The 25,459-nt window shown below is 37.5% G+C and overlaps 1 protein-coding gene across 1 annotated transcript in view; it reads right to left on the bottom strand.

Annotated features, from left to right (window-relative positions):
* neurl1aa (neuralized E3 ubiquitin protein ligase 1Aa) overlaps positions 1 to 25,459 on the bottom strand; it is a 49,320-nt gene that overhangs the window by 5,057 nt on the left and 18,804 nt on the right. Inside the window, exon 4 of the mRNA XM_073842413.1 lies at positions 4,259 to 4,954. Coding sequence (XP_073698514.1) covers positions 4,259 to 4,954 — 696 coding nt within the window. The remainder of the gene's footprint in view (positions 1 to 4,258; positions 4,955 to 25,459) is intronic.

Genomic DNA, 25,459 nt, shown 5'->3' with positions numbered 1-25,459 from the left:
TTTAATTGAAGTGCTTGCAGCGCAGAAACGTCTAACCGACAGTCACTGTATGCATACTAACAGTCATTATTTGCATACTTCGATTTATTTGCATTCTGGTGGCTATCTTTATTATACAGCTCTCTGGAATACTTAATTCTAATGATCAATCATGGCATTAAGCATGATTTTAATATATCTACTTACAGATTAGTGATAATATATTGATTAATACTGTTATATTTATACTCCTCCTTTACCTAGATCCAAAGCCTGAAACCTAAGCCTACATAAAACTTAGTTCTTTTGCAGTCTCTGGTATTTCTTTCAGGTTTCCTCATTTGTCATGTCTTCATTGTATATTTCATCTACTGTTACTGTTGAATGAGCACAATGAGACCACTTTCTAACAAGTAAATTGTTATTACAATGACGTTTTGAACCTTGAATCTTGAAAGAACAAAAACATTATGGTAAGAGGCGAAATAGGAATGAGAAATAGAGAGAAGAGATGTAAACGAGAGAAATGTTCTCAAATGAATGTTCTCAAATGAAGTGTGAATCGCCCACTCTCCTCTTCACTTTCTCATTTCCTTTCCTTCACCGCATGCTAATGAGATGGGGTGAGCGCGTTGGTGGAGGGAGGGGAATGTGCTTCCAGCGACACAGACATCTTGGAGAGTGCATCCAAAGCTAACAGAGGTCAGAGCCCTCCTACACAAACTCCTGCAATGTTTTTAGCTGTGTATTGTTTTTGTGTGAACATACTTTGTTTAGTTCAAACTTAAGAGCGTGTCAGTCGCAGGTGTTTGGGTGAGACCTGGAGCACTGTCTGGTGTTTTGAAAGGTTACTGGTGTGCATCTGTATTTTTGGTATCAACAAAATTCAAGTGATTGCAATCAAACAAACCCAAAGTTTTGAAATGAATCTGTTGATACCAACAATAGACGCAGCATAGTTTTGTAAAGTTCTTTACATAAAGATTAGATATATTCAGGGCCCAAGCATCAATGGTGCGAGGACCCTCTTAGAATTGCATTGTTTCTTTTTTTTTTCTTCTTCTTCTCCAAAATGACTTGCATTTTTAAAAATGCAAACATGATGCAAAACCTATGGTTGCATAAGTGTTCTGTCCAAGTTTCCACTGACAGCCTTGTAGGCAGTGCATTGACATGAAGCGTCATTGCGCTACAGGTGTCCCAAGTTCGAATCCCAGCTCAAGAGCCTTTCCTGATCCAGCCCTCCTCTCTCTCTGCCACTTCGCTTCCTGTCTCCTCTAAACTGTCCTATCATAAATAAGGCAAAAATGGCAAAAACAAATATGACCCTGGACCACAAAACCAGTCATAAGGGTCAATTTTTTTAAATTGAGATTATTACAACATCTGAAATCTGAATAAAGCTTTCCATTGATGTATGGTTTGTTAGGATAGGACAATATTCGGCTGAGATAATAATTTGAAAATCTGAGGGTGGAAAAAAATCCAAATATTGAGAAAATTGCCTTTAAAGTTGCCAAATTAAGTTCTTAGCAATTCATATTATTAATCAAAAATTAAGTTTTGATATATATACAGTAGAAAACTAACAAAATATCTCTACGGAACATGATCTTTACTTAATATTTTTGATTTAGATAATTTTGACCCATTCAATGTATTGTTGGCTATTGCTACAAATATTCCATTCTACTTATGACTGGTTTTGTGGTCCTGGGTCAAAAATGTTAAAAAAGTCCTGGCCAGATGACTTGAACATGCCAATATCCAGTTACAATCATAGCGCCATCTACTGGCAACAGGAAGTGGCATGGCATTTACACTGTAATCTGCCATCAACATGCTAGACACATGCTAAACCATGCTAGTAACACTTAGCTAAGTTGTAACTCAAACATGTAATGTCCAATCTGTCCCAAACTTCATATGTTTGATAAAAGTTCTTGCCTGAACACATCTAAAGGCCAATATTCAGTTATAGTCATAAAGCCACCTGCTGGCATTATTTTCCTCCTTTATTTACCCAATTAAATGTATATTGCCTGTTGACGCCAATAGTGTGCCAATAAGTATGCAGACACACCGAGTTCTACACCGTATTGTTATAATAGAATAAAAAAAACACCAAAAATAAGGCTGTTCACACCAGTGCATTTTCGTTTTAAAAAACAACTTTTGTTACGGTTAAGCCTGTCGTTTACACTACTCGACCCTCGAAAACGGAGACTTTCGAAAATGCTGCATGCTGCATGAATGTGATTTGGCAGTTGATTGTGGAGTGCCCTAAAATGTAAGGTTTACATCTTACATTGTAGAACAAATGTCTTAAATATCATTTTTAAATGTTCTTGAACAAGTACGCATCCTACCCTGCTGAAGAAAACAGCATATGCTGGTTAGGTAGGTTTTGGTGCTGGGATGCTGGTTTTAGCTGGTTTATGCTGGTCCTTTGCTGGTTTATGCTGGTCCTTGACCAGCAACATGACCAGCATAAACAAGCAAAGGACCAGCATTAACCAGCTAAGGACCAGCATAAACCAGCAAATGACCAGCATAAACCAGCTAAAACCAGCATCCCAGCACCAAAACCTACCTAACCAGCATATGCTGTTTTTTTCAGCAGGGTAGTCCAAGTTGGTCCAACGGTTTGAACTATACTGTCAGTGTGAAAGCATCCTAAGTAAGGTTTTATAAGGTGTTCAACAATGTAATGCAAATAGTGTTGTTTCTGGCGGCCGATTTTGGTTTTAGTTTTAGTCTAGTCTTTGTGTGAAGCTGTCATTTTAGTTTTTATTAGTTTTAGTCACGTTCATACTCTTTTTAGTCTAGTCAAGTTTTAGTCAACTAAAAGTCTGAGCATTTTAGTCTTATTTTAGTCAGAATTACCCATGGCTATTTTCGTCTAGTTTTAGTCGACGAAAACTGATGACATTTTAGTCTAGTTTTAGTCAATGAAAACTGATGACATTTAGTCAATTTTTAGTCAATGAAAATTGTATTTTAGTCTATTTTTAGTAATACAATTTTATTTAACCCAGTCAATATAGTATAAGTACCTAGTAGTATAGACGAAACCAAAGTTTTGTTTTAGCCAAACCCATTTCAAACAAGATTATTATATTATTGTTACCTTATAAGCTCAAGAATACATCCATTCCAGACATGGAAGATGCTCTAATTTGAAATGACAACATTTATTTTACCTACCAAACATGTTAGAAGTACACACATAGATTGAAATAAAATAAATAAAATAAAATAAATAAAATAGCATCACATGACAATGCCAGAAAAAAAAAATATATATTCAAGTTTAACAAACGTGACTGCTTCTTATTCTGATTCAAACAACACAAACCCCTTGCGCAGGTTTCAAGTGTCATTCACTTCTTTATTAAGAATAAATCATAATACAAAAAAATATGTACATGTGTAGTTTTGTGCATTTTCATTTTGTAGTGATTCCCGCTTCAAAAGCACTTCTAATTAATAATAATATTAGTCAATTTAACAATATTCCTAATGTACTTTGCAAAAGTTTATTTACAGATTAATTAATTTGTGTAAGTAAAATATTTCTTATGGTTTTTGTAGCCCAAATTGTTTCATTTTATGAAACTGTCCAAAAAATCGCTTTGACATCTGGGACGCAAAAGAAACGTTTTCCACCTTTGACCACAAGATGTCATTAGTGTACAACGTGTTAAAAAAGTTTCGAGTAATAAAGCTTTTTACAATACAGTTGAGGGGAACGCTTTGGTGCTTCGAAAAGCTTCATTAATAAAAAGTAGTAAAAATGTATGTGTCGTTTCTTCTTTTTCTCCCAAAGACGAACCACAGCTGACCGGCCATCGGTCCCTTTCTCTGTGTCAGACTTAACTTTGTCTGTAGTCGTCTTCTATCTAGATAATGCCGCGAGTGTGTGTTGAGAAAGTGACGTCGTTTGAGGTTAAGTCTAGAAGGGATACAGCTCTGGCTACTGGGCATGCGCACATCAATCTAAAGTTATAACATTTCGTTTCGTCTCGTTTTCGTCGCCGAAAATGAAGAGATATTTTAGCATAGTTTTTATTTTGTAAACCACATTTAGTCTCGTTTTTATTCGTCAACGATATTGCATTATACATTTTATTATAGTCATCGTCACATGACCAGCATTTTCGTTTAGTCTCGTCTCGTTTTCGTCACGTGATAAAGGTTCGTTGACGACTATATTTAGTCATAATTTTCGTTGACGAAAGCAACACTAAATGCAAAACTATAGATTTGGCTTGCTTACCTAGAATCCTCAGCTGCGTGACAGCACCATGCAGTCCAAAGAACATCCAGAGCGGTCGTGAGTTGTCCACGCACACCTGCATCCCCACGTTGTTGCCATTATGGCTTAGAATGACTTCCCCTTCCTGTGTGACCAGGAAACCCAAGATATCTCCACTCTGCAAAGCAGTAGGCACCCTGCACACCGCCCAGAATTCCTTACGGTCTACCAGCGCTTCAGGATTGTACGGGAGGTCGCTAGGGCGAAGCACTGCTGGGTCACATGACGTCACACCGTATGAGAGAGATCCAGATCGAGCAGGGCTGGACTTGATGACTTTGATGAAGATGGTTTCGCCAATTCGCAGCGGGCGATCTGTGAAGACCAGCGTGCGTTCTTCGCGACTGTGTTCGGATCGGGCCACGGTCTGTTCGTTAAGCGTTTTGATGTGGGCACCTCGGAGCTGGTGGAAACGTAGGTCACATTCCAAGGTGTGAGGAAGCAGCGATGACTGCTGGGAGTTCATGGAATTTTGAGGAATGGGACAGGCGACAGGGGCGGGAGGCAACCGGAGCCTGGCATCATCTTGTTGCAGGTTAAGATCGCAAAGACTGACGGACAGGCGGGAGGTGTCTGCATCACGCCGTAAAGAGGCGGATCCCCGTACGGTGGTGAAGGATCGTGGGCGGAGAAGGTCTGGAGGGACGACTTCACTTTCTGTGGGACAAAGGTGGGATATGCAGTTAGCTATCAGTTGATATGAACTATTTGTATTATAGAGTATGGTTTTATTCAATGGTTGTCCTAGATAATCGACAAATATTGGGCAGTTAATAACATTTTTCTTGCAGAGTTTTTCTCCAGTCCTGATCAAACTCGCTTACCCGTGACTTTCTAGTAATCCTGAAGACACTGATTAGTTTGTTCAGGTGTGTTTGATTCGCTAAACTCTGCAGGAAATTGGACCTTGAGGGCTTTCACAGATTTCACTGTCTATTACTAATTATGCCATACTGGAAAAAAAGAAAATAAAAAAGTTTGCTGAGGCCCCCTAGAGGGCCCTGGCTCAAGTGTTTTAAAAAGGAGGTGATGTGAGGCCAAGTATGGTGAACCATACTAGGAATTTGTGCTCTGCATTTAACCCATCCAAGTGCACACACACACAGTAGTGAACACACACACACCGTGAACACACACCCGGAGCAGTGGGCAGCCATTGCTGCGGTGCCTGGGGAGCAGTTGGGGGTTCGGTGCCTTGCTCAAGGGACTCACCTCAGTCGTGGTATGTGGATGGGTGGAGAGAGTGCTGTACATTCACTCCCCCCACCTGTAATCCCTGCCGGAACCTAGGCTCGAACCTGCAACCTTTGGGTTACAAGTCCGACTCTCTAACCATTAGGCCACGACTGCCCAACAAATTAAAGGGGTTTTCAGGCATTTGTCAACTGGCCAGCCTGGAAGACCAGGTGAACACCAGCTTGACCAGGATGGGAGACCAGCTGGACCACATTAGGCTGGTTTTATTCTATTTTTATAAATGTAGAGCATAGAGATACAAGTCTTTTCAACATCTACCAAAATTGTACATGGGTTGTTGACTTGACATGCCACAAGATAAAACTGAATATAATTAATATTGTTGTTATTTAAAATACACGGACCTGTTATTATAAAAGCTGCAGTGTTATTTGATTTTTTTTTTTTTTGAGCCAAATCTCAAAATTATCCAATGGTATGACACTCTCAAGCATTAAATTACAATTTTTATAAATTAAAAAGTATAAAAGTATGCCTGTACTGTCACACCAGAGGACAAGGTGTCTTTAAAAAGCATTTTAAATAATTAATCAAGATTTGTTTAACGTTATTTATCATTTTCAGTGTTCTTAAATGCAATAATTACAATAATTAAACTATTTTCTAATGTTTTTGCAGAAAACTTGTACAGTTATAAAGTGTCATTAAAATAAGTATAGAATGTGATACTTTGTTAATTAACAGGGAGCCACCAGAAGGCAATGCCTTAAAAAGAGTAGCCTTATACTAGAAAATTTCATTCATGAAATTAATGAATATAGTTTCAATCATATATCATTAATATTTAGCTGTATCATAAATATCAATACAATTTGATGCAACAGGGGGGTTAGAAGAGTTTCAGTAACATACTGATTGAGTAAGAGACTGATGCTGCGTCCCAATTCGCCTACTTATACTATGCCCTAAAAGTATGTACTCTTTTTGTGAAGAAAAAGTACATACTTTTGAGTATGTAGCAGAATAGTAGGCAAGCTTTGGGACATACTACTTCATAATAACTGCTTCTTTAATGGACGCTCTGTTGCTTAGTTACCTGAATACTGTCACTGTTTAAACTGCCCTGTCAATCATCACAGTTAACATTATCTACATTTCCTTTAATTTAATTTCCTAACGTATTAGGGAGAAATGAAGAGGCACGTTCTTTCAGGAGTCTTTCATGCCCAGACCTCTGCTCTTGTGTTTGCATAATTATGCATTTAAACGTTAATGACCAAACCTATCATTATAAAAGTTCACAATGTTGCTGCACATTGAAATATAACGCGGATAACATTTAAAAAATCAGGTTACACGTTGATTATTTATCACTCAAACCCTTCTCTACCTGTCCGTTGGTCGCGCATATTCTCCATGTTTGTAGTTTTTTAACACTTTTTATGCGTGTTTGTAGTTCTAATCGAATCCTCGTTCGCCGCACAATGTGTTGTGGGCAATATTAGCCGTTAGAGTGTGCATTGATCCGCACTTCGAATTCCGAAGTTAAGTAGTAGACCATCCGGGAATCTTTGGAATACTTTTTTAAACATACTACGATTTGGGACATACTAATTCTATTTTCGAATACTATTTAGGACGGATAGTATGCGAATTGGGACGCAGCATGAATCTTGTTGATCAAAATTACTTTGTTTTGTTTAAAAAAAAACATTGTTTGTATCAAAATTAAGCATTCTTTCTCCTTTGACATGTCCAAATTAAATAGAAATACTTTAATAACTACAATTTCTGTCTTTTAGCTTGACATAATGTCCTTTGGTGTGACGTAATGCCCTATAGTGTGACACACAAAAGAACGACAGATTTGTTTTTATCTCAAAATATCTTGAACAAAACGGTTGAGTATTGCGATAGAGGAGATATGAATATCACTCATCTTAAAATAGTATAATTTTCAGCAGTTTTGAATGGATGACAGCAAAGTTTGTCTTGGAAATTATAATTTCATATTAAATAAATAACACTATATGAAAATAAGTGTTTAACAATAAAGATACATCTCTCTCATGCTATTTATATATTATAAATAGAGTTCTTTTTTCTTAATTTTTGATATGTCACACCATTGGACAAATTTATGGTACAATTCAGTTAAAATGTAAAAATTTTTTTTAAAGAACTGACAAAGTTAGAAACGCTTTATATTTTCTCAAAGATCAGACTTTACACTATAAATAAATGCATTTCTTCTTCAAAAACGGTCATTTTTAACCGTCAAAATAAGCATTTTTACTGCCTATTTTTCAACTACCCAACATGCTACAGAGGCTATTAATTAAACAAATGTAAAAAGTCCAAGTTACTGTTCACATCTCTGGATCAAAGTGAGTTCAAAACTGCTAGCATACATGTAACACATTACTATTTTACATAACAGCTAAAGTTGTTTCCAAAATGGCTGCCAAGGAGTGTCACTTTACATTCTTTACCATTCATACCATGTACTCACTGGCTGTCAAGAATAGAACTTTATAGTAATGAAATAGTAGGCGAGCATAGTACTATAAGCACAACATACCCACTGCTCCGCGCCTGTATGCCAAAAATAGTGCGAAATATGAATGAAATGCTGCGCTAGCAAAGTGTTTCGCGTTGACTGAATTTAATGCCACACTCCTAGTAGCCAAAAATAGCTTATTACAGTAGTTTCGAGGTAGGCTAGCTTAGTTTATCATAGCTCAGCACTCAAACAAGCTGAAGATCGTCATTCCTCTTTTTGTAACTGATAGCCCCACTGGAGTGTGCCCTGTATTTAGACCTCATCTGTGCATTCGAAGACAGTCAGACCCCAGTCAAAAATATTAGCACTAAAAGTGGCCTGCCGGTGCTAATTAATCCACCGTTGATATTTTTTTTAAAGTAAGGGAGAACGTTATTTAACCTACTCATTAAAATGGATTTAGTATGTGTAGCTTATACATCAGGATCAGAAATATATATATCATTTTTTATGTAAGAGGATAAGAGGTTTGGAAATTGAATGGATGGATATTTAAATATTTTGAATGTCATTCTACCTTCTTCAAAACTTGTTTTGCATTAGCATCCTCACAGCAGTGCTGGTTTGAAAGAAATGGTTATACAGAAAAGGAAATGACTTGAAGATAAAAACGAAGGTAGAGGTCAACAAGTGTGATAGATGGAGATAAAAGGAAAGTGAGAGGCTTTAACTCCAGAGGGCCTCTCTCTCTCCTTCCACCTCTCTTTCTCTTCCTGTGTCTGTCTCTATATATCGACAATGACCCGCAGAGACTGTTGATTAGCTCTCGTCTCAGATAAACCCTCTTAGACCCATTACAGTATGTGTGAGTGGCTCAGCAAACAATGGTGAAAGAGAAAAAGCAGTTCTCCAAGCCTCTATGTTTAGCTCTATAAGGACGCAACTTATTTCCATCAGGATGAAGGACGCAAGATGGTTTGCTTAGAGATTAATCCCTAACATACAAGGCTAACAGGTCAGCAAATTAATTATTCCATAATAATATGCAAAGCCACTGTGTAAACAGAATGATGCAGTATCTGTGACACAACTGTTTTACTTTCTATATTTCATAACAAGAGTCAACAAAGGTTTAGAATTAGGATTACGGTTATCACTAAAGCATTGAAATACTTGCATAATACAGATAGGGTATGTAAATAAAAAAAGGGTTACTTGAAATACATTCTAATAGACTACAATAGTCAAGACATGGGTACAGCTGTTAAAAGGCTGCTAAAACTTTCCTAACCCTATTTGTGTGAGGTCTTGAGTTTGAGATTGAATGCAGCTATAAATACTATTGGTAAATCGTCTTATTTGCAAAAGTTTTCACCCCCGGCTCTTAATGCCTCGCTTTTCCTTCCTTCTGAGTCCCTCAGTTGTCCTCAGTGTGAAAAGATGGATCTCAAAATCATACAGTCATTGTTGAAAAGAGTTCAAATACACAAAAATGCTAAAAAAACAAAGAATCTGTGGGACCTGAAGGACTTCTCTCAAGAACAGTGGGCAGTTTAACTGTTCAATACAAACAACTATCACAAAAAAATAAAATAAAATAATAATCATTCAAATAACAACACAGTATTAAGTATCAAGTGTATGTAAACTTTTGAACAGGGTCATTTTTATAAATTTAACTATTATTTTCTCTTGTGGACTATATGTAAACGTCTTCTAATGTGAAATATCTCATTCAGGTCAGTACTAAATAAAAAAATACTATGCATTATGTATGATCCCTCTTATTTTAGAAAAATAATTAACATTTTGGAGATTCTCGAAGGTATATGTAAACTTTTGACTTCAACTGCACATTTTCTGTTTGTAGCTTTCATGACTTTCAGATCTAGCTTTGATAAATTAATCTAAGTACGCAGTCTTTGATTTGCACACAAAAAAAGTCTGCCTGCCGCATGAAGTGCTCTGAACTGCAAATCAGCGTCCCAACATAAGGACTTAATTTTCCTTATTGATCCTTTAAAAACATTTTCTAAGAGCTTCAAAGTGTCTTGTGTGGTAGTCTGTGCTAATTAGCGAAATATTAAACACTCCTAAGGAGAGCGTGGGGACGGCCCAGGGGCACTAACTCTAACACAACTACAAAATTATTAAAGGCGAGATGGAGATAAATTTAAACTTGTTAGACTCTTATGGGCAAGAAGAAAAAAAATAAAATAAAGTCACAGGAGATAATGAAGACATCTTTTAAAACAGGAGCAGCATCATATTCCAGCCAACAATTATAGTTCCAAATTTCTAAACAAATGGTTCTAATATCTTTCTGGTGGCATTTGAGTATCTTAAAAGAACAATTCACCCAATAACTAAAATAAAACTGATTAACTTTTCTCTTTGATGATCCAAACTGACTTCCTTTCTTCCAAAGATATGCGTTTTGAACGATGTTCACACTGCTCTTTCTCATTTACCAAAAGTATATAATCAGGTGCTGTCAAGTTCCTTGCTCTTGGCCACAGCTCTCAAATTTTAGTGTTGATCACACATGTTCAAACTTGCCACAAAAAGGAATTGGTGACTGACAAAACGCTTCTTAAAGTGCCTTTTATTCCAGCTTATCCTTTGTTAAAGGGAACATCGGATACACAATTCACTTTTACATGGTGTTCATAAGTCCCTTATTTGTCCGGAACAGTTAAACTAAACACTGTTCTTCAGAAAAATCCTTCAGGTCCCACAGATTCTTTGGGTTTTCAGTATTTTTGTGCATTTGAAACCTTTCCAACACTGGCTGGATGATTTTGAATCCATATTTTCATACTAAGGACAACTGTAGGACTCATATGCAACTATTACAGAAGGTTCAAACACTCACTGATGCTTCAGAAGGAAACACAATGCATTAAGAGCCAAGGGCGTAAACTTTTGAATAAAATGAGGATGTTTACATTCTTCTTAGTTTGCCGAAATATCATATTTTTTTCCATTTAGTACTGCCCTTCAGAAGCTACAGAAGACACTTACATGTTCCCCAGAAGACAAAATAAACTAAGTTTACCCTGTCTTCAAATTCAAAGTTCTCACCCCCCGGCTCTTAATGCATAGTATTTCTTACTGAAGCACCACAAAAAGGAACTAATGTTAATGACTGACAAAACGCTTCTAAAGGTGCCTTTTATTCCAGATTATCCATTGTTAAAGAGGACATTGGATGCAAAATTCACTTTTACATGGTGTTCATGAGTCCCTTGTCAAATTTTTGTTGATCACGCATGTTCAAACTTGCCACAAAAAGGAACTGGTGTTAATGACTGACAAAACACTTCTTAAAGTGCCTTTTATTCCATCTTATCCATTGTTAAACGAGACATCGGATGCAAAATTCACTTTTAAATGGTGTTGAAGTCCCTTGTTTGTCCTGAACAGTTAAACTGAACGTTGTTCTTCAGAAAAAATCCTTTAGGTCCCACAGCTTCTTTGGGTTTTCAGTTTTTTTGTGCATTTGAACCCTTTCCAACAATGACTGGATGATTTTGAGATCCATCTTTTCACAAGGAGAAGGTTCAAAAGCTCACTGATGCTTCAGAAGGAAATAGTGCATTGTAAAAAATGCAGGTGTTTTATTGTTGAATGTAAAAGAAAATGTACGAGGCTTCATATTCTCCTGACATCAGAGCCACTAAGGATGCAGTGGATTAGTTTTGGTTTTGATGGTACACGCCAAAAAATACACAAAAAAATTAGGGGCGGGGTGAGCAGAGATCATCATCATTTAAAGAGACATGCACTGAAGCAGGTCGGTGTAAACAGAGCTGTTTTTGACAAGGTAAAAAGGGTGTTTTACACAAACATTGAGGAATTTTAACCAAATTATGTTGCAGACATTTCATAAAGACCCTAAAGAATCATACCAACCAGATATCTCCTTTAATGGTCAGCTTCCAATGGTTCCCAATCCTGATCCTGGAGTACCCCCAACTCTGCACATTTTGCATGTTTCCTTAATAAAAGACACCTGATTCAACTAATGACTTTAAAACTTGAAATGGTTGTGTCAGATGAAAGAGACGTCCAAATTGTGAGACGACTGTTGAGATACACCAGGACCAGGTTTGGAAACCACTGCATTATATTAAATAAACCAGCAAGGACATTCATCAAAACATTTTTCATAGTGCCATAGGGTGTGGGATCAACATGAGGGTGAGTAAATGATGACAGAATTTTTCAATTTTGAACAAATTGTTAAATGGACACACAGCTGGACGCACCCAGTTGGAGCGGGCAGAGAAGTGGGTAATGACATCACCACAGGAGGTCTGGCTGGAGTGTGTCTCTTAGATCAGGCTCATTAGAGTAAAGCCATGCTGTAAATAGGATTAATCCAGGCTTCAGTGTCCCACACTGCCCTAGACCTGGAGACACTGACGCAAGCCCTAAAATCAAGTTTGGGCACTTTTCTCTAGATAAATCTCATAGCAGAAAAAGGGAAGTGGAGGGGGAAATGGAGGTTGACAAGGGATGAGACAGAAAATGTAGTTTTTTTTTGAGCACAGAATATATATTTCATTCAGCTATGTTGTCCATCCCTGTCTCATCATGTTCTTATCTTATTTTTTTTTCAAAGCCATTTGCAATCCTAATGGGATCATACTATAGTGGGATCTGTTCTCCGTCTGATAACCGTGAAATGACACTTTAGATGTGCAAAATAGACACTGTTAGACAGAAATTCATTGATATAATCAGTTGACATTTACACAGACATTGTTTGGGATGAATAATCATATTCACTAAAATATGTGACTTGAATTGTTCCGCTGATACAATAGCTTACAGTAGTGGTTTGAATACTGTCTGGATAAATAAACCAAATCAAACAGGGTTTTTATTGAGTTTTTAGTTTTATTTGTTTTATTTTCAATTTGTCTGTTTAGATTTTGGTTACAAAATTGTTTTGGAGTCATGAAAATGTGTTTTAGTTCAGATTGAAGGCACAATACAGTATGTAAGATGTTTTGATTAAAATATCCAAAAACCACTAGAACAGTGTTATATATTTTGCTGAATTGCCAGAGTCCCGACGGATTGCATCGGCTGTGGGGATAAAGACTACAACTCTTGTAATTCCACACTCTTTGTTTTGAATATGCGCCCTCTAGTGCTGAAAACTTACATATTGTGCCTTTAAGGTTATTCGATTTATGCTATTAGTTTAAATATCAAAAATGTCTTCATTTAGATGTTGTGAACAGACAATTAGCATCAGATAACGGCAGCTCGCAGAAGCACATAACACGCTCTATAGGATGCCGAGTTCTTGAGCCTAGTTGTCAATGCTGTTTTGATATAGCTGAGACACAAATTGTCTTTGTCAGTCAAGACCAGTGATGGGAATAACGGCGCTATAAATAAACGGCGTTACTAACTATACTTTTTTCAGTAACGAGTAATCAAACAAATTACTGTTTCCTCCGTTACAACGCCGTTACCATTACTGACAAAAAAAATTGCGTTACTATAACTGAGAACATTGAAGCCGTTTTCATGCAAGCAGCGTCTCTCTCAGCCATAGGACCTCTCTTTCTCTGGTGTGTGTGTGTGTGTGTGTGTGTGTGTACCTGGTATTCATCACGTTGTGGGGACCAAATGTCCCCACAAGGATAGGAATACCAGTAGATTTTGACCTTGTGGGGACATTTCTCAGGTCCCCATGAGGAAACAGGCTTATAAATCATGCACAATGAGTTTTTTTGAGGAAGTAAAAGTGTACACAATCTCCTGTGAGGGCTAGGTTTAGGTGTAGGGTAGGTGTAGGGCGATAGAAAATACGGTTTGTACAGTATAAAAACCATTACGCCTATGGAATGTCCCCATAAAACATGTAAACCCAACATGTGTGTGTGTGTGTGTGTGTGTGTGTGTGTGTACCTGGTATTCATCACGTTATGGGGACCAAATGTCCCCACAAGGATAGTAATACCAGTAGATTTTGACCTTGCGGGGACATTTCTCAGGTCCCCATGAGGAAACAGGCTTATAAATCATGCACAATGAGTTTTTTTGAGGGAGTAAAAGTGTGCACAATCTCCTGTGAGGGCTAGGTTTAGGTGTAGGGTAGGGTTAGGGTGATAGAAAGTACGGTTTGTACAGTATAAAAACCATTACGCCTATGGAATGTCCCCATAAAACATGTAAACCCAACATGTGTGTGTGTGTGTGTGTGTGTGTGTGTGTGTGTGTGTGTGTGTGTGTGTGTGTGTGTGTGTGTGTGTGTGTGTGTGTGTGTGTGTGTGTTCGGGGCCGGGGCGGGACAAATAACCAGTGATGATGATTGGTGTGTCTGTAAACGTGGTGTAACTGAGAACGCAATGATTGGCTTAGATTGAGTACATTTCTATAGTTTGCCAATCAGAGGCAGAGTAGTGCGGTCAGTCGCACACGTCACGCACACACACATCTTCCACAACATCACAACGATGGCAAGTCCAACAAGTTCAAAGGTAGCTTTTGCAAACTGGAAGAATAAGCATTATTTTTCCCTCGCTGAGGTGAAAGGCAAAAATATTTATGTAACGTGCAACTTATGCCCAGGAAAAAAGAGTCTCTCTGCGTCGGTGACAAGTAATTCTAATCTACTGAAGCACCTCACATCGTCACATGCCGCCACAAAATTAGTGGCTAAGAACGCAGGTATTAAACGACATTTAAAGTTCTAATCCATCTACTGTGCTTTATTGTTCCACTATAGTAATGATAATATTTATAATAATATGTTGAATTTGATAGTTGTCTCTCAGGTTGTCCCACAACAACATTAAAATAGTGTAGATTAGTGTACAATGTTTTATATTTATTTTACAGTTATATTAAATTTAAAAAAAATTAAGTAACGCAATAGTTACTTTGCCTGGTAATTAGTTACTTTTATAATGATGTAACTCAGTTACTAACTCAGTTACTATTTGTGAGAAGTAACTAGTAACTATAACTAATTACTTTTTTAAAGGTACGTGCCCAACACTGGTCAAGACAGGACATCTGATAAAGCTGGCTTAAATCTTTCACTTACATGTTCCCCAGGAGACCAAATAAGTTAAATTTACCCTGTCTTTAAATTTAAAGTTTTGACCCAAGGCTCTTAATGCATGGTATTTCTTACTGAAGCATGCCACAAAAAGGAATTGGTGTTAATGACTGACAAAACGCTTCTTAAAATGCCATTTATTCCAGCTTATCCATTGTTAAAGGGGACATCGGATGCAAAATTCACTTTTACATGGTGTTTGCATATAAATGTGTCACCCTTCAATGATAAAAATCCATTCACTCCCTTTTTTAACAGGTAAAAAACTAAACAGTCTCAGTTATCAAACAGTTTTCATATTCTGAGCATTATGACATCGTATTGCTTAGGCACCGCCCTTGACCGCTAACGGACAGTCTCATATTAGCATATTGCCGCCCTCAGCAAGTTGTACGCTGTCCACCATTTTCAAAACTTACATATTGTGCCTTTAAAGTTATTCGATTCATGTTATTAGTTCAAATAACAAAAATGTCTTCATTTAGATGTTGTGAATGGACAATTAGCATCAAATAACGGCAGTGCGCAGAAGCACATAACACGCTCTATAGGATGCCGAGTTCTTGAGCCTAGTTGTCAATGCGGTTTTGATATAGCTGAGACACAAATTGTCTTTGTCCGTCATGACAGGACGTCTGATAAAGCTGGCTTAAATCTGTCTGCTTTGACCATTCGTCAACAGACTCTTCAAAAAAAGGCATTAGAATGCCTGAAGGTTTGCTTACAGTTTGCATTTGATATTCTCAATTTTGGCGAAACAAGCGAGTGCTAATTACTCAATGGACTCGCCGGGCCGCTCTGAGGGAGCACAGACATCAACTGCACGCTTGGAGTGGAAAGCTTAAAGGAAAGGAGATGGAAAATCCCAGGGAGGGGCAAAGACAAGAGAGCGTTCGTGCCAAGATGTCTGTGACCGGTGGCAGCTGCTACCCCTCTAATTACCCTGCACCTGCTTAGCTGCCAATCCCCACATTTCCTTTGTCTCATTGGCAGCTTTCACACAAGGCCCGGTTATTCTGCAATATGACTGGCTGAGACCGGATTGTAATCTCTTTGAAAATATAAATCTCTGTAAAAAAAGAAGACATGAAGCCAGGCTTGTGCATTAATGCCTCACTTTAGTGATGGGACGCAGCTGCGCTGACCAAAAGCAAACACCCATTTTGATTGTCCAAGGTGCTTTTTTTTTAAATTTAGCACCAGGCTCCAGCACCTGTTGGGCTAAACACAAAAGGCAGTGGAAAATAAGCAGATGAGGTTTCTGATAAACAAAAGCGGCTCTTGGTTCAGTCAGAAAGGGCCTGGATGGGAATGAAATGACCAAAAATGGAAGTGCACGTTCTGTGCTTTCATTGTACTTTGAGGCACCGTGTAAGGTTGCTCATGTCAATTTTTCATTCTCCTTTTTTGTTGTTTTATCTATTACTATATAAGTAACTATGTCTCTTTTTATATCATTTTCCCATTTTAATGAAAGGAACATTTTTGTTCTGTCTGACTAAGCTCAAGATTGTATCCGTTTGTTAGACGTTCAATGTGGACAAAAAACTGGGAAGAGAGTGTGGGGCCCGCAGGGCAGGCAGAGTGATGCTGATGCATATGGTACATGTAAGTGTGTGTGTGTTTGGGGGAAACAGTAGGGGGAGACAGAAGAGGTTTCGGAATAGCCTGTTGGCTCTATGCCATGCTTGGCTGTTGGGTCTCTTTGTTTGGAATAATGGCCACACAGGCAACACGTGGACCCATTGACAAATGATCTCTGGGTCACAAACCTCCTTCCCTGAGGTCATTTCTCACTTTCTCTCTCTGAAATACACACATACACAGCCAAGTTCGCTCAGAAAGCCACAAAAGACCCTCCGTGTGGCTTATATCCAAAATTTAGTCAGGCCAACCGTGGTTTTCTTGCCTTACATCATGGCTGCAGTCAACACAGAATCCAAATTGAGCTATTTTACTTTTAATATCTTGGTCTTATTGCGAATGATTCATTGGTGTCTTAATAATCTTTGATCCGTTTTCTGGATCTTGGAAATCGCACTGGCTAGGCTGTGGATTGTTAACCCATTATGTTATTATCTTCCATGTCGTTTCGTTCAGTTACTTGTTTTCCTCTTGACATCTACAATCCGAGGCTTTTTTTCATTTGTACCACCCATTTAATTTAACCCAGCAGATTGGAGACATACCGAAAATTTTGCACCAGGACTCCGACCCAGGAAACATGAGAAGGTCTGCGTAGTCCTAAATATGTGGATGTTTATCTAGTAGTCTATAAACTGATGTTTGCCCATAACTCCTTCAAAGAGGCCCTGAAGAGCTCAGCCTATATATAAGACAGCCACACCTTATCTCAGCAGTACTGTCCATGTTTGGATGTCCAGAGGCCTTGGCATGAGCAAAATGAAGGAAAAGGGGAGTTCTAAGTTTGGAGAAGGGATACAAGGACACTTAACAGCAGGAAAAGGAAGGTGTTCTGTTTTGGGATGGGTCATGCTACACTTTCCCGCCACCTTGAGCCCTCTTCCCACAACTTCCTGTGTTGGTTCGAACTCTTAAAAAACACAATCTGACCTTTTGACAAGCATTTCTTTACTATTTTTTTCTCCTTCTACTCAAAACATAAAATACTGTCAAATAGCCAAATGGTACAACATCTGTTGTTCTAATTTCTTTAATTTGTTCCACCCCAAAGCAGTTGGCCAGTCAAACAAATGCAATTACTACTGTTAATACCCATTATGTGAGCTAGCACTGAAACAACCCATCAGTCTCACAAATTCACTAATTCTTTCTGGCTGAATTGGTTAAATAGTCCATATTTAAGATATTACTTTTTGGAGGATTACGCTTTCAGCGGGGGACTTTCAATTAGGGTTTTTAGCCTGGAATGGCCCACTGTTGCCAAGTCAAACTTGCATGTCAATCAAGTAAATAATAAGAATCATTTGTTTTTTGATTGAAAGGGATTGTTTATCCTAAGCATTAATTCTGTCATTAATAACTCACCCTCATGTCATTCCAAACCTGTAAGACCTTCGTTCATCTTCGGAACACAAATTATTTATTTCTGAAGAAATCCAAGAGCCTTTTGACTCTGAAAAAAGTCAAAAGTTTACACCCCTGGCTCTTAATGCATGATTTTTCCTTCTGGAGCATCAGTGAGTGTTTGAACCCTCTGTAATGGTTGTCCTCAGTTGTCCTCTGTGTGAAAAGATGGATCTCAAAATCATACAGTCATTGTTGGAAAGGGTTCAAAAACACAAAAATGCTAAAAAAAAAAAAACACAGAATCTGTCAGACCTGAAGGATTTTTCTGAAGAACAGCAGGCAGTTTAACTGTTCAGGACAAACAAGAAACTCATGAACAACTATCAGTAAAAAAAATACACAGCCGTGGATCATTCAGGTAACAACAAAGTATTAAGAAACAAGTATGTGTAAACTTTTGAACTGGGTCATTTTTATAAATTCAACTATTATTTTCTTTTGGACTATATGTAATATCTTTCATGTGAAATATCTTATTCAGGTCAGTACTAAAAAAAATAACATGCATTTTGTATGATCCCTCTTATTTTGGTAAAGTACTTAACATTTTGAGAATTCTGCATGGTGTATGTAAAGTTTTGACTTTAACTGTACTGTATTTGTAAACTTAAAGCTTGTTCTCACAAATTTTGCTTCTAATTTCCCAGAGTTCCTAGAGGAGTGTGTCTTCTGATAAAGTAAAATGAGAAATTTCATGTCTCTTGAAATTCATTATATTTTAGGTTTTATTATTTATTTAACAATATAGATACATTTCCTAGAATTTAATTAAAACTCTAGTTAAGGCAAATTGCATTTAGCAGCACAAGGGTCCAATTTAGCCTTTCTAATGCTATAGAAACCAGACACTATGCTCTTGCTACAAAGTCCAGATGTTTGACAAGCCATTTGAAATCCCATTAGGAGCTGCTCTGGATGTGCATACAGTATAGAAAGTGCTTTCTTTGACTAGATTGCTTGGACACTGGAAGCATAAAGCCTTTAAGTTAAACAATAGAAGCATGAAATGTACTGTAACACCCCAAACATGAGCCATTAAGTCTATCTGTTTGAGTTATGAGATAAACATGGCTGACATTTGAACTATGTAGCCTGTAAAATCTTCATTACCATGGGCTCTTCCGAGTTTAGTCTTGTCAGTAACGTCTATTCAATGTTCTGCTAAGCCAAACAATACTTCGTGCTAGCTAGCCCACCATCAGGATTTCGAGTTCATGCAGTACAGTACAATAAATCCACATTTTGGACGTACTGAAAGTTAAATACCACATTCAGTGGTGATCATCTTGCAAAATAAACATGATGAGCCAAATGGATAAAAGTAAACGGTGTCGGCAACTGTTTTTGCCAGCTAAATCTCAAACCCATGAATTAAAATGGTGCAAATTCTGGCCCACAAGAAGGAAAATTGTCCCACTCTACAATATTCTTTTGTAAACTGGTGCTTCCAAATATGTTGGTCCACCAGCTTCTGCCGCATTTAGCCTGGTCGGCCTTTCAGAAGAGGCTGATGGCTGGGTTATTTATTAAACAACATTCCAGCCTCACTGCATTTTCAAATGCCTCAAGGGACGATTTAATTTCACCAATATATTCTAGAACCCTGAAAACTACACCACACTTGCAAGGTTCAAGGTCCAGGCAAACTCTAATCGCATACAAGAAAGAAGCCCGCGGGACAGTCGTGGTATCACCTCCTAGCTGCAGGGGTGATAAAGAGGAGCGGATATTACAGGAGAAAGGGAAGTTCGACAGGAGATCACAGCGTGTGAGTGGTTGCCTCTAAGGAAGGAATGAGTATTTACGTGCAGGAGGCTGATTTACTGCTCATGGCTATATTTTTCCCTGTCAGAGTTTTATTAGTAATGGAGAGAATTTTAACACCATTCAGAAGCAAGGAGACTGTATATCAGTGTCACTGTTTATTTTAAAATGACCGCAAAACTTTCTCTTAAAGGTCTCTCTGCACCACTAGTGTCAGAAAATGGAACTGAAAAAGTAAATGTTTTTAAACAGGTTTCCCTGAACCTGATTGGTTTCCCTTGGTTGGTTTCACAAATAGCCACGCCCCCAAATGCACACTATTATACTATTAAATATAGCTGCAAGCAGCGATTACCAAGGTTCGCTTTAAGGCATTTAAACACATATGAAAAAAGACATTATTTTTCAAGCTTGTAACCACCTTAATTAATGATTTTTGGAAAATCCAGGTAATTTACCATAGAAATATATATTTTTTAAAACAGTTATGACTGTTATAGTGGCAGCTGTGGTCCGATCTTCTTAAAACTTTGCATGCTTGTTTAGAATCACCTGTCGCATGTGCTAACCAGGTTTTGTGAAGTTTTTAGTTTTTTCTTTAGGCTTTATAGAATTTTGGGTAAATTTGGACGGGCCCCTTTTCTAAACTACCCCGCTATAGCTTCCCAAAGGGTAAATTTTAACATTTCAACATTATTGACCTAGAGAGTCCAGAGAATTGCACTATAGTGTTTTTTTCCAGATTGAGTGAAAAACCTAGGACTAGTTTACAAAAGGCATCTTTTGACATCTTTGCAATCATTTACCAAACGATTTGATTGACAGCAATGGTCCTTGAGGCAAAGTTGATATATATAGATATATATAGAGATATATCAAATGATTTGAAGATTGAGTGTATGTTTGCGTGCTACAATCATTTATAAATTTAAAAATGTGATATCGTTCTTGCCATGGGTCCAACATGCCCACTGAGTTTCGTTCCAATCTGCCTCCATTAACCCTGTCTAATAGGTGCTCAAAATTATCGCCAATGACGGCCATGTTTTTGTTGAGATATGCAAATGTCCTTACAGACGCCTGTGGCACTTTGGACCAAGACCGTGCACAGCAATTTTCATGTTGATAGCACAAATGGTTGCATAGTTATAGCCATAGCTACCATTTTTATGTTTTCCCCCTCTTATAGCGCCACCATGTGGCCAAGCTCCACAATTTTTTGTTAAAATTTTTTCTTTTGATCTCAGATTGAGTTCTTATGTATGTATTCTAAGTTTGGCAAAGATATCTCATTCCATTCAGGAGTTATAGGCATTTTTACCAAAAGTGGCCCCACCCCTTTCGAATGTTTTTGGTGTCCCTTTGCGCTAATTATTGATATTCGCTCTCCAGAGAATTTTTTCTGGACTGGTTTGGTTCTGATTAGGCGAAAAACTTCTAGTTCGCAAAAATAGGTTTTTCAAAAAAATCCAAAATACCCGAAAATACACACTTGAACCTTTAACAACAAACAAAAAATGTAGAAACAATTTCTTCTTAAAAGTTGCTTGTAAATTTCAAAAGTAATTACAAAGAAATGGCAAGTAACACATTGAATTAATTGTGAAAATTTGAAGACTAAAATAATATTTCCTTGTAAAAATGTACTTGAGCTTTGTTTTAATAACTTAATGTGTAAAATCATTACAAAACCATTTTACAGTCTGTGTTTTAATTGTGTTTGAACTATTTCTCAAGACTAAATCATAAATTATTTATAGTGCTATCAATCACAAGCTCTTGGTTGTTTATGAGTTATGGTGCATTAATTAAATGTCAACTTGAAGATTATCCTGAAATGCATGTCTGGCAACCATAGCTGCAAATTTAGGCCAGTGTACGTTTTAACAATGCATTCTCATACATGCCAGCATAATAGACATGTTATGCAGGTACCTGAAATGATCTCAATCATTAGTGAAAACTGTGTCGTTAGTGTGGGTGTGTGCGTTTGTTATTGTGTACAGTGTAATCATCTGTATTTGTGTGTGTGTGTGTGTGTGTGTGTGTGTGTGTGTGTGTGTGTGTTTTAAACTCACAGGTGCATGAGAAAATGTCATCATGTATTTAAGCCTGAGGCACTCAAAACACAGTTTCACAAGATAAGAACGGCTGAAATTACAAAGAAGAATTTATGGCATCTGTACAAATGGGCCATAGAGCGTTCAAATTCATCTTAAAACCTCATTGTGTAAATGGTTTACAAATGGTTCTACCAATTTGGACCAGTTTTTCCATCCATAATCAAAGCTGTATTTATCTAGCATGTGAATTGAGAAAAACAGGAAAACGTTTCTTTGCGATTAACATGAAACTACATTCACAACCAGTTTTTCGTCTCTAATACGACATTTCTGACTGAGAAACCATATTCAACAAGAAAAATGTAGGTCAGGACTTTTATTCGTTGGGAGTTTCGTCCATTGAGAAAAGTGGGCGTTCTAGGCCCAGATTTCGAGGTTGCATTTGAATGTGTAGGCCTACCCCCTCTTGAAACCGCTGGGAGTCACTTTTGAAGCTTTTTAACTGGGACATGGAGGCTGATGGTCAAGTTCACCCTCGAGAGCATCACACGTGTACCCAATGTTAGTGCTTTTTTTTTTGTTATTTGTTAACTTATTGTTATTTGTTCATTTATTAAAGGGATAGTTCACCCAAAAATAAAAATTCTGTTATTAATTACTCACCCTCATCATGTTGTTCCAAACCCGTAAGACCTTCGTTCATCTTCGGAACACAAATTAAGACATTTTTAATGAAATTCGAGAGAGATAAAATAGTCCATGTGACATGTTGACTGACACGGAAGAAAATAAATAGTTGAATAAAGTCGTTACTTTTGTAAAGTATTCTCGTAGCTTCATAAAATTAAGGTTGAACCACTGTCACATGGGCTATTTTATCGATGTCCTTACTGCCTTTCTAGGCCTTGAATGTGAAAGGACCGTTGCTGTCTATACAGGGTCAGAAAGCTCTTGGATTTCATAAAAAAAAAAATATTTTTTAGGTCTTAAGTTTGCAACGGCATTAGGGTGAATAATTAATGACAGAATTTTAACGTCTGAGTGAACTATCCCTTTAATAAAGTAAATACTTAATAGGGTCAGTATTTGATACCTCAGGCTTTGCGTACTGTCACTAACAAGCTCTTCCGTCCCGCATCCTGTAAATAAAGGCATTTCATGTCAGCCCACAGGAAACTGAGACTCAAGTGTGATTGTTTCGGTTCTGGCATCAGCACTCCAGGAGCAACGTTTGAAGGAAATACAGGAAGAGCTCTTTTGATCTCGCTCTGCAGGCACTGCACACACTTACAAACCCTTCTGGGAAGAGAAAATGTGACGTACTGCTGGGAGGTGAAAAGAGTGGATGACTAGTTTGCTTTTCATAATTAGTTTATAGTTTATGTTTATAGTGTTTATAGTGCACCGAAACTCACACCTTTGTGCTACGTAACATCATTGTGAATACTGCTACAATAGGCCTTGCGCACACACACATTCTTTGGTTTTACAGTGGCAGTAGACAGTCGAAGAACATAGGTTCAGCAGTGCATGTCAACGCCGTCCTTCGTGAGGCAAAGGTAGAGATAAAGTTACTCGCACACGTAACGAAACACATCCCACACAGTGGACAGATAGCAGACAGAGAGGCTGCCGTCAATTGCCACAGTGCTCAATTAGGATAAATGGAGCTATCTCTGGTGTATGTGACCTGGTTCTATAATTAACCCTGGGGGATGACAGCATTAAAGCCTGCTGCATGTATGCGTGTGAGATGTGAATGTCTCACCTCTTACTGCCAAACCCCCCTTCCATGCGCAAACACTCGTACACAGAGCGGTACATCAAAGCGTGGCGTATGGTATGTTCTGCTCAAGACAATGTTGACTGTGATTATATACAGCAATACATCCAGAGCACTGCCTCCAAGTTTAAGCTCTCTGATTTACTGTGTGTTTAGCGCAAGAGCTATTCTATCATGCACTTACATAAACAGTAAAAAATTATTTCGAACAAGTTTTCAAGACACCTTTAGAAGCATTAGCGCATTATGTAATTGGAGGAAATGCACCCTAGTTCAGATATGTAATTACGTGAACAAATTGATTTAGGCTAGTTCACGAAACTGGTCTGAGTGATTCATTCAAAACACAGAAACCAGTTCTCTAGTTCTTTTTTTTTCCATCTTGGAGTTTAGGAGAAGCCAGTTTGCTACCTTAAAATGTATATCTTGTGTTTAGCAGAATTGAAAAAGCTTTTAAATGTATAAATGTTAGCTAAAACTGATTTCCTATCTAAGAGTTAACTGGTAACTCTATGCAGGCACAATGCTTTGCATAGGGAGGAGACAAGCAACAGTCTCACACTTGCATGGCAAATGTGTGATTGCTTGATTAACAGGTTTTCATAGACAAAAGAACCTTAAATGTTCATGTAAAGTCATGAAAAAAATATGTGCAAAATATTCATAGATCTTTTTGCATCTAAAATAATGCACACTAAGTTTGATGTCTAATATTCACCATTCTTCGAAAAATGTTCTAGAAAAACTCAAACATTTTGTCCCTGACTGTGCTTTTATGTTCATCAGAATGCATTAAAACTGTTGCAGAACCACTGCATTTAAATCATGATCCAAACATGCTGTAAATTAGATTGTATAATTTCAAAATTTAAAGCAAAAACAGAACGGTCTGACCATAGCTTTGTGATATTATGCCACATAAAACATCTGAACGAAACACAAACACACAGCTGGCTGAATGAGAGCGCAAATTCACTCTATGACAGCAGGTGGCGCTTATGGAACAACAGCAATACAGCGTTTTTTTATAGTTGCCACTATAAACAAAGCAGTGCTGCTTTTAAAAAAACTACATTAATATGCATTATATAGAGGTAAAATGAAAACACTGGTAACAAGTGGACGGAAATAGGAAAAATCCATAGAATAAGAGAAAAAAATTATTGTTGTGCCTTTGGATGTCAGAATTGGAATTTTTATAGAATATTGTTGTCGAAAACACCATTTGAAGCTAAACACAGTTGTTTAAACGGACAGAATTTGGATGAAACCTGCTATGAATACTTTACTTTTAAAGCAAAAATTTGATTTAAACCATTTGTCTACACAATATTCATATATGTAGCTCATAGGGGACATATTGTATTAGCCCTACAGTTATAGCATAAAACACTATTTAAACCTATAACATCTTACATATTTACACATTTACCTATTTTATTTTACAATTCTGACTTTTTTTTCTCCGCAGATGCAGGTTTATATCTCGTAATTCGGACTTTATAACTCAATTTAACTCAACAATAGCAAGTTTGTCAATTCTGAGGGGAAAAAAACACAAGTGTGTGATTTAAACTCACAATTCTTAGCCAAAAAGTAAGATATAATCTCAAAAATGCAAGAATAAAGTCAGAATTTTGAAATATAAACTCAAATGCATTCTTTTATTCCATGGCTTCCATAGACTGCTACTTGAAAATGGTAATTTTCTGCC

The sequence above is a fragment of the Garra rufa genome, chromosome 6, assembly GCF_049309525.1.
Source record: "Garra rufa chromosome 6, GarRuf1.0, whole genome shotgun sequence".
In the NCBI taxonomy this organism is placed as follows: domain Eukaryota; kingdom Metazoa; phylum Chordata; class Actinopteri; order Cypriniformes; family Cyprinidae; genus Garra; species Garra rufa.
This window is presented reverse-complemented; position numbering and strand designations above follow the sequence as displayed.